General features: G+C 43.2%; 2 protein-coding genes across 3 annotated transcripts; one reads left to right on the forward strand and one right to left on the reverse strand.

The window, feature by feature from the left end:
- The first annotated feature begins 806 nt into the window (after window positions 1–806).
- si:ch211-63p21.8 (kelch-like protein 33) lies at window positions 807–4,194 on the forward strand. Its single transcript, XM_041965727.1, has 4 exons — window positions 807–1,626; window positions 1,731–2,679; window positions 2,796–2,966; window positions 3,645–4,194. Exons 1-4 carry the CDS (start codon window positions 807–809, stop codon window positions 4,192–4,194), a joined length of 2,490 nt encoding a protein of 829 aa, XP_041821661.1.
- A 670-nt stretch (window positions 4,195–4,864) lies between these two features.
- LOC121626389 (ELKS/Rab6-interacting/CAST family member 1-like) lies at window positions 4,865–7,348 on the reverse strand. Of its 2 annotated transcripts, none has more exons than XM_041964871.1 (5): window positions 6,596–7,348; window positions 6,337–6,495; window positions 6,098–6,184; window positions 5,847–5,981; window positions 4,865–5,240 (listed from the first exon to the last, which is right to left on the reverse strand). In XM_041964871.1, exons 1-5 carry the CDS (start codon window positions 7,272–7,274, stop codon window positions 4,972–4,974), a joined length of 1,329 nt encoding a protein of 442 aa, XP_041820805.1. In that variant the 5' UTR covers window positions 7,275–7,348; the 3' UTR covers window positions 4,865–4,971. The 2 variants fall into 2 exon arrangements, with proteins under 2 accessions (XP_041820805.1, XP_041820804.1); XM_041964870.1 differs by having other exon boundaries at window positions 6,590–7,348.
- Window positions 7,349–9,491: the final 2,143 nt, after the last annotated feature.

Genomic DNA, 9,491 nt, shown 5'->3' on the forward strand with positions numbered 1-9,491 from the left:
TGAAAGAGAAAATATAAGCTACTGTTTAACCATCAGTTTAGATAAAAGCAATTCAAGGTCCACGTGTGCATCCTGGATTTATAGAACACATTCAAGATAATGCAAATTATTGTGCATTTCCATCCACACAATGACTCTTTAGTACCAGATCCTTGTTTTCTTTTTTTTTTTTTTGCTTGTTTTTACTTTTCCTTAAATTTTAAAATGCACCAACTCTAGAATAAGAGTTGTTGTACTGTTAATTTATCATTCAGAATTGTGTACTTGACATTTAAAATGTATAGCTCTTAGGAAAATTAATAAAGCCCAAGTTAGTTATTTTTATCTCTGGTTTAAGGATATAAGAAGTATTGTGGTACAGCAACAGAAAACATTATTGTTTTGTCCATAAACTGGCTCCTAGACAGTCATTTGTTCAGGATTTGTTATTTCACCACTTTTGAAGTCAAAGTCAATTTTTTATATTTCTGGAGAAATATTTTCTTGGCTCTTTATTTACCCTCCAGTTAAGTCTAACTCACATGCTGAAGTTCACCCTCCTTGATAAACATTATATTGAAGTGCACAGCAAAATTCAGCTGAAACTTAATCCCTCTGACCTAGTAGCTATGAATAGCTGTGTGTTTATGCAGTAAGGAAAGTTAGTTCAGTCTGAGAGAGGGGGGATTTGAGGTGGAGAGAAAGATTGGTGAAATTCGTCAAGAAAAGAGTGTTAGGTTTTGTTGGGTGTCAACAGAAATTATAAATACCTCAGAGAGGCCACTGTAGGCAGTTGCTCAAAGGGAAAGTCAAGCCTAGCCACTGGCATGGAGTTTACCAGGCATTACCTGCCATTGGAATGGGAAGAGAGATGGAGGAAAGAGAAGGAAAAGCGGAAAAGAGTGATTGAAGATGCTGGAGAAGAGGGAATAGCACAGGACAACCGCGAGCTGAGGAGAATTGTTGCCTTCAATGACTCCAGGATGGGCCTGATGAGTGAGAGGGGTAATAAAGAGGGGTCAGAGGTCAGGATAAGTGGTCCTAGTCAGGAGGGAATTCGGGGGCGTATGACTGAGGAGGCATTTGGAGATGAAGGACTTGTACACACATACCGCAGTGAAACGTATCCTGAAGAGGTGTTCAAGGCTTTGAAGGAATTCTGGGATTCATCTCTTCTCACGGACCTGACTCTGACCACTGACAATGAGATCAGCTTTCACGTACACTCCGCTATCCTGGCTGCTGTCAGCTCCTTCATCCGAGAGAGACTGAGGGATGAAAGTGCCGAACGTTCAGACAATAATAGGGATGTAGAACTCCAAAGGAGGTCAGTGTCTCTTGGTCCTGAGGTTGATCATGTTGGGCTACAGGCAGTTGTGGAGTTTGCCTACACTGGAGCTGTATTGTCTTTGAACAAAGACAACATGGCACTGATTAAGGCTGCAGCTCAAGCACTGGGAGTCCCTAGAATACTGGATCTGTGCCACAAAGAGGAGATGATGAAGGAAGTTGGAAGTCCTGAGAGGGAAGCACAAATGATCCCTTCTCTAGAGCAGATGAAGATTACTCTTCAGTCCATCAAACATCTGTGGGTAGACAGAGTGGGGTGTGATGTGATTTTGGATGTGGATGGAGCTTCATTCCATGGTTAGTAGACATTATTTAATTCCTATGACTGCAATCTTTAGGTATCCTTTTGATGATTATTTAACAGTGATCAAAGTTTGAACTCTTCTTTTGTCTGTCTCCAGTCCACAGAGCTATCCTGGCAGCAAGTAGCGACTATTTCCGTGGCATGTTTACCTGTGGGATGAGGGAATCCAATCAGATCCAAGTTGCCCTTCCCTTCCTGTTAGCTTCTGAGTTAGAGGCACTGATTAGCTGCTCCTACAGTGGGACCCTTCCACTTAGCTGGGACTGTGTCTTTGAAATCACCTGCATGGCCCTCCAGCTTCAGTTTCAGCCTGCCCTCCCACTTTGCCTTGATTTCATGAGACAGGAAATGGATGCAAGCTCATGCCTTGACGTGGCATCTTTTGCTGAAGCCTATGGGATGTCAGAGCTCCTCGAGGAAGCCAATGACTTCATACTGAGGAACTTCTGGGAGGTGTCAGCCACGGCAAAGTTTCATGACCTACCAGCAGAGAAGCTTCTAGACATCCTTCGCTGCGATGGCCTGTCTGTGCCCTCAGAGTTGGCTGTGTTCCGAGCTGTATCCTCCTGGATTGAAGCTGATCCTGAAGAGAGATTGGGTCAGGCTGGCGTATTGATGACCGGAGTCCGGTTCCCCCTCATGACCTTTCGAGAGTTCAGGGAGGTCAGGGCCATTAACCTGCGCATGGAGTGCTTTGGAAACAAGGAGGTGGAACTCTATGGTTCAGCACTCAAGGAATTTGGTTTCAGTCTTCTAAAAACTCAAGATCAGTGTCGGGTCCGGCATCCCAAAGATGCTCTGCTTCTGGTCGGGGGAGACCAGCTGAACCAGGATGCGGGTCTACGCATAGCAAGTAGGGAACTGTGGTTTGCAAACTCCCTGCGCAGTGGTGCAGGGTTGGTGAAGGAGATCGAGTGGAGGAGGTTGGGTGAGATCCCAGACCAGCCAAAGTTCAGGCATGGAGTAGCAGCAATGGTGGGAAGGTTGTATGCGGTTGGAGGATGTTATTTCTACTCCAAGAATGACATGATGAAATCTGCCTACAGGTAAATAAAATACACAAAATATCTACTCTCACTTTCAATAGCACTGTAACATAGATGCACATCTATGGTCTCACCTTTTCCATCTTTGCCTTTACCTTTACCTTCACACATGCCAGTTATGACCCTGTGCAGAACAGCTGGAGGAGGCTGGCTGACATGCAGGAGTTTAGAAGTAACTTCTCAGTGGTGGTGTATGAAGAGCGTCTTTATGCCATTGGTGGAGATAAGGAGATAAACGCCAATGTTGACAGCGTGGAAATGTATAACCCAGGCACTGACTCCTGGAGGTAAGATTAGTAGGGTTCCACTTGAAGCAGACTCTGCAAAGTGTTGACCCTTCCAATCATAGGTATTGGGGCAAGATGTATTGATGCTTAGCTTTAGCGTGCCCAAAATGACACAAATCAATGATGTGTCATGCTGGTTTTGAATTGGACCTGTGCAGAGCCATGCTTAACAGAGGTATGAGCTAGTTATAAGTGAACAGTGCTTGCATAATATTGAACAAAATATCAAGAATGAAAAATTTGAGTTCACTTATATTTGAGCATCTGTCCTTCCATACAAATGCAATACCAAAGAATGACCAGCAGGTGTCACTTTTGGAACACTTCAATAGTGAAGTAAATCAAGATGATTCATGCATGGAAACCTTTGTTTCCTCCATCACTAGGTGAAATTCCAAAACACAGCTGAATGTTGACATCACATTGCCATACCAGAAATGTATAACATCCGACTTACTATGGACAACTGTGAGAACTTGAAATGTGAAATTAATGTTCATTAATTAATGTTGTTTTTGACTTGCATTCCAAAGCAGTGGGGGCAAACAAACATTTACTGTCGTGACTTTCTCCATTGTGTAATACAGTCCACCTTGTCGCTGTTGAGGGTGTGTTTGGATGGAAGAACAATCAGAACACCACATTCCTGTCTGATGCCTCTTATTTCTTTCTTTCCAGCTTTGTCCAGCCCCTGGACCAGGCTTTGAGTGGCCATGCTGTCACTGTCATAGGTGGTGGAATCTTCATCTCTGGTGGTTTCAACTCAAAGTATGAGTGTCTGGTTTCCATGTTCCTTTACCACCCAGAGAGAGGAACCACCTACCTGGCGGACATGGCCCATGACCGAGCCCAGCATTGCATGGAGCCCCTGCGAGGCCATCTTTACGTCGCCGGTGGTGTGTGTAACCTGAGGAAGTTTTATACCGACCAACTAGCCTGTGAGGTGTATGATCCCGTGGCTGACTCCTGGACTGCTTTTGCATCACTGTCTGTACCACATGTGGGTGCAGCCTCAGCTGTCCTAGAGGAGAAGATTTATGTGCTGGGAGGATACTGCCAGGACGATTACAGTGAGTCTGGTCTAGTCCACCGGTTCAATCCCAGCACACAGCGATGGGAGAACATGGGCAAACTGCCAGGGGCTGTGACTGACATACGTGCCTGTCTGCTGCGATTGCCCCAACACTTCAGACTTCAAGAACAGGCTGGTCAAGATGATGATTTATAGAAACTTAGACATTTTTTGCTATTGTATCTATTGTCAAAAATGTCACGAATAATTAGCTAATTTGGTTCAGCTAAAAGTCAGTTGTACTGTTGAAAATGTGATATACATTACAAACATTGTTAGGTGTTTTTGTGTCAATAAATAAAGCTTATTATATAGTAGATTCAAATATAATTAAATATAAATATACACTCCTGAATACTATTGAATATATATATATATATATATATATATATATATATATACCCCTATTCCTATTTGTGACACTAAACAAAACAGAACGTGATCATTTGCTAGTTCTTTTTGACAGACACTCAAGTGTACAAAGACAACATATTTAATGTTTTTCCTCATCAGCTTCACAGATTTTTCTACATATCTGCTTATTCTGAATTTGATGCAGCAACACGTTTCAAACAAGTTGGGACAGGAGCAACAAAAGACTGAGAAAGTTGTGGAACGCTCCAAAAACACCTGTTTGGATCATTCCACAGGTAAACAGGTTGATTGGTAACAGGTGATAGTATCATGATTGGGTATGAAAGGGGCGTCCTGGAAAGACTCTGTCGTTCACAGCGAGGTTCACCACCTTATTTATTCTGTTTGATTCTTTTTTAAGACATAGAAATACACACTTTGATCATTTAAACAAAATCTATCACACAAGTCACACTGTGTAAGAACTTAAAATTTATTGTAGGTGCAGATTTATTTAATCATATACAAAACAATGTATTCTTATTTACTTTTAAGGAAGAACAGCCCAAAGCCCAAAACCTACGACGTTGGGAAGACGAGGAACCCGCTAAAGACACTTGTATGTACTTTGCCACCTTTCCACAGGATGATGTTGACGGTGTCGCTGACGTTCAGTTCAAGGATTACTGTGTTGCTGGTGGTGTCGCTCTTGTCCAGTCCGGTGAATTCCCAGGTGCTCACTTGGTAGTGCCCGTTCTTCACCAGGATGGCTCCTGAAGTGTGGCGGTTGTAGCCGAAAGTCATGAATGAGAAGTGGTACACCCCTTTCAGCGGAGCAGTGAAGATGCCTGCAAAAGAGGAAAATGAACCATGACCTTCTCCGTGAAACAGAACTAGTTTCACATTTTGAGAAAAATACTCACTTTCTCACAGAGAGCTAGAAGATGGCAAAATATGAAGCTAAAGCCAGCAGCTAGTTAGCTTAGCTTAACATTACATAACAGTATAAGATTAGCAAGTCAGGGAAACAATTACCCTGCCTCTGTCCAGTATCAAAATCCACCTACAAAACCTGAAGCATAAAAACACCAGTTCACCAGTTTACAGGGGGTTGTGTATGATTTCTTGGCTGGGACAAATTGCTAGCAACCAGGGCAAACTCCAGGAAGTTACTGGTCCTGGCCAGGACTTAACAAATGTGTTAATGAAGGTGCAGGTAGGTGGATTTTGCCACCTACAGATGATCAGGCTAGCTGTTTCCCCATGTTTGCAGTATATGTGCTAAGCTAAGCTAGCCAGCTGCTGGTAGTTGCTTCATATGCACAGTGCAGTCACAAGGGTTGTATCTAAATAAGCGCAACCCCTTGATGATATACAGCCTATTTCAAAGATGCATGTTTCCACATCTGTCTGTCATAGGCCAGTTTTCTGAAGGTTAAATGCGGAGAACATACCTGTGCTACAGTCGTAAGCATTGCCAGTGTTCGTTAAGGCTCTGTCAAAGATCAGAATATTGTTGGTGGTGGCAGGTCCGGTGAACACGCCCGGTGATTCGACTATCGTTGCAGAAAAGGCCACCTTAGCATTGACTGATAAGAGAAAAGCAAGCATTGTTACATTGAGTTTAGAGCTAATGTGTGTTTAGCATCTGGTAGTCTTACATGCATTATTTGTTTTGTATATTTGTATATTCTCTCTCTCTTACCTTCTGTTGCAAGTCTGTTCACCGCCAGCTTTAGTTTATTTTGTTCAGCAAGTTGTATCTCCGTCGACTCCAGTCTGTTTTTTATCCCTATCAGCAGAAAGAGGTCAGTTTAAAAATGTTGTTTCACGCTCATGAAAAGAGAAAAGCAGCAAGACGGGAGCCTAAACAGCCCTGCTCTTATTAGACTAGTCACTTTATTTTCAGTGCACAAGCAATTAAAAAAGGACTTTTACATGTACCTGCGCTGATGCTCTTGAGAGTGTCAATGTCAGCCTCCCGCTGTTCCACTGCAGTTTGTTGAGTTTTCAGCTTTTTGTCAAAAGCACAGAATTTTCTGTCAATTTCTTCCTTGAATTCGTCCACTTCAGCTTTTTGTTCATTCAGTTTGGTGCTGAAAGCTTGAATCAACAATAAAGTCAGCATGCATTATCACTGTAATGTATTTCATTGCGTTAACATTAAATGTTTAGATGATATTGATTTTTAAATTACCCTCACTGTTGTTTTGTATCTTCTTCAGTTTAGCCTCGAGTTCCGCCCTCGCGGCACCCAGCCGGGCTTCAACTTTGACTTCAAGCTCCCGAGTTGTCACGTTAAGGTGGGAAAGTTCATTCTTATATAGATCCAGCAGTCTCTGTGTGTCACTGAAGGCAGCTTCAGTTTCTGTCTCCAGATTTTCAAGCTTGGCTTTTTTTTCCCTCAGCTGTCTCTCGGTTGTGTCGAGTTTCTTTTCAATCTCGCTGAAGTTTCCCCCGACTCTTTCCCTGTGCTCGACCAGATCTCGAACCTCTCTCTTCAGGCCGGCGATGTCAAGTTTGTGTTTCTGCAGCTGCGTCTTTGCGTCTTTGATTTCCGCCTCAGTCTGTGCCTTCATCCTTTCGAGGTCCTGTAGTGCACTTGAGAGGTTGCTCACGGAGATTTCCAGCGCACTGATGTTGCTGTTCGCAGACTCGAGATGCAGTCCGGTCTTACGTTCCAGAGCGTCAATCCTTTGTTCCAGCATCATCTGTCTCTCTCCGAGTTTTGTCTGGATATCATCAAGGTGTAGGATGTTTTTGTAATTTGAGCAAAGAGTTGGCGTCTCCTGTCTTGGCTCCGGGTCACACTTACGTCTGTGCGGGAGTTTGGAAGCTGCCACTCCGAAAAAAGCGAGAAGAAAAGCAACCTTGGTGACCATTTTTAGAGATGAGACAGGTTCTTTACTTTACAGTTGGCTGTAAAATTAGGATTCCTGTGTAAGAACTGACTAAGTAGCTTCTTTTATCTTTGATGGGACAGCCCCATCATGACAAAGAGGGCGTAGCAAGAGCTGTCATACATGAATGTCGCATAGGGAATGTCATTCCAAACAACCAGGAAACAACAAACAGGAAGTCCCCTTGATCTTCTGTGCTGTGCATCTTACTCTTAACCCTCTGACGTGTAGAAATTTAGCTAAATCGAACTTTTAACTGCTTTTCATCCCTGCGCTGCAAGGGTCAGGGTTAGGGTGCTTCATGTTCCTCCATCTACTCTCAGCAGTAAAACGTGGAGTATTGCAAAAGTGGGAAGCAGCGTTGCCTGAACGTGAGAGTAGCCTCCGTCAGACAGACTTACCCGATGTGTCGGAGCTGCATATGGAGGCCATCCTCCATACTCCTCGCTGCTCTATACTTGTTAGGGACACGGGGCAACGCACTGAGTCACTGGCCCCTACAGCTATGAAATAGCTGCAGGGTCAGTGACTCGGGGCACACAGTCTACTCAGGAAGGTCTCAGGAGTCCGATGATCTATAGTACACTCTGATAGGAGGTGTGGTTCTCTCACACGAGGCTTTAGTTCAGGAGGCATCATGGCAACCTCTGAGCTGAAGCTAGAGCCACAGCTGGGACCAATTCATTAATCAGGGACTGACTGATATCTGCTGTTTCTTCTCCTGAGCCCTGTCTGTCATACACATGTCCACACACAACACACACTTAGTGTGTGTTATAGATACACACACATACAGTTATAGATACACACACAAACCAGTGTGCACATTCCTCCCCCCACACACAACAAAGGTAATTTTATGTTGACAGAGACGGCTCCCCCGGCAGTAGCCCCCCCGTGTCCCTTTCAAAATTTCCCAGAGGGAATTTTCTAGTTACTCCTGTGTTCCTGCAAAACCCAGATCTGCATTTTTCATACAGGAAACGCTATTTCACCGTGCATTTGTTTTGTCATGCCTTGATTACATCCAGGCCAATTAACTGGTTTCTCTTGCTAGCAGTTTTCTCATGGCTGAATTGCTCGTCAGGGTTGCTGGGTGGGGAACTGGAGCTGGTAAAATGGCAGCAGTGGACAGATTTGAGTCGTTGCAGTCATGGTTGCATGTTGATTTGATAGCCATCTAGTGTAAAATGTACATTTATGAAATACTAAATGTGTGCTGTCCATGGTTATATTAACTTTTTTAGACATCAAGGTGGAACTTTGCTTTAGAGGCAAACTCAACAGGCAATCGGATGACGGGGGAGCGTCCACCAACCACTGATGACAAGTGAAGATTTTTGGGATCAAGATGTCCTCAACTGCTTATCATTGATTTGAAGTCTCTCTTTAATCTTACTGAAGTTTCCCTTAACTCCATCATGAAGTGCTCTGAAATAATCAGTCACAATTGAAAAAAATTTTCTTCGCTCGGACAAAATTTGACCGAGCAAACAATCACTTGTTCATTGTTTAGCTAAAAAGGGCCGTGCACAATGCCAATGCACTGCTTGCCTCAGATGTTGCCGAAAGCTATAATTTTTCCGACAGAACAGCAATCAGTAGCAGTGAATTATAAACAATAAAATACCAGCATTTTAAACAGAACATAATCAAACAACACGTTTATAATGTGTTTATATCCACTGACAAGAAGACAAGGTCACTCACTTATGTGGGAGTAGTATATTCTCTGTTTGTTTGTATTGTAGTATCATAATTGCCACTATAAAAGTTAATAATTTGCCTCATGAAGGCCACAACGAGAGAGAGAAACGGCTTAAGTGATGGCATAAACCAATCAAGAGCAAAACCATAAATTCACATATCTCATGCCATGAAATAAACTAATGTACAAAATGCAATTTGTGCACGTGATGGGACACTTGGCATGCCGTGTGACATTCTTAACATATTGATTATAGCAGACGGGCCATAAATCGTCCTATAATACCTTTCTTTAAAAAAGTGTTAGTTATCACTGAGGTTTTCAGGAACGAGGAAACCGGTGAGACGTGTTTCATATTTCCTAAGAAGGTCAGAGGAACGAGGAACATGAGATGGAATGAAGTGTTCAGGTTTCATGTTGGAACAAGGATGCAGACTAGAAAAATACTCCCAGCACTGATGCGTGGCGACAGCTTGAAAAGGCGACAGACA

This window comes from Chelmon rostratus, chromosome 23 (genome assembly GCF_017976325.1).
Source record: "Chelmon rostratus isolate fCheRos1 chromosome 23, fCheRos1.pri, whole genome shotgun sequence".
NCBI classification, from domain to species: Eukaryota; Metazoa; Chordata; class Actinopteri; order Chaetodontiformes; family Chaetodontidae; genus Chelmon; species Chelmon rostratus.

Excerpts from the sequence above, each read along its gene's own strand:
- si:ch211-63p21.8 (XM_041965727.1), top strand. The coding sequence starts at position 807 with ATGGAGTTTACCAGGCATTACCTGCCATTGGAATGGGAAGAGAGATGG. Across the intron at positions 1,627-1,730 it reads GGATGGAGCTTCATTCCATG|TCCACAGAGCTATCCTGGCA; the intron begins GTTAGTAGACAT and ends GTCTGTCTCCAG. Across the intron at positions 2,680-2,795 it reads ATGATGAAATCTGCCTACAG|TTATGACCCTGTGCAGAACA; the intron begins GTAAATAAAATA and ends CACACATGCCAG.
- LOC121626389 (XM_041964870.1), bottom strand. The coding sequence starts at position 7,274 with ATGGTCACCAAGGTTGCTTTTCTTCTCGCTTTTTTCGGAGTGGCAGCT. Across the intron at positions 6,496-6,589 it reads GATACAAAACAACAGTGAGG|CTTTCAGCACCAAACTGAAT; the intron begins GTAATTTAAAAA and ends TGTTGATTCAAG. Across the intron at positions 6,185-6,336 it reads TCTCAAGAGCATCAGCGCAG|GGATAAAAAACAGACTGGAG; the intron begins GTACATGTAAAA and ends TTCTGCTGATAG.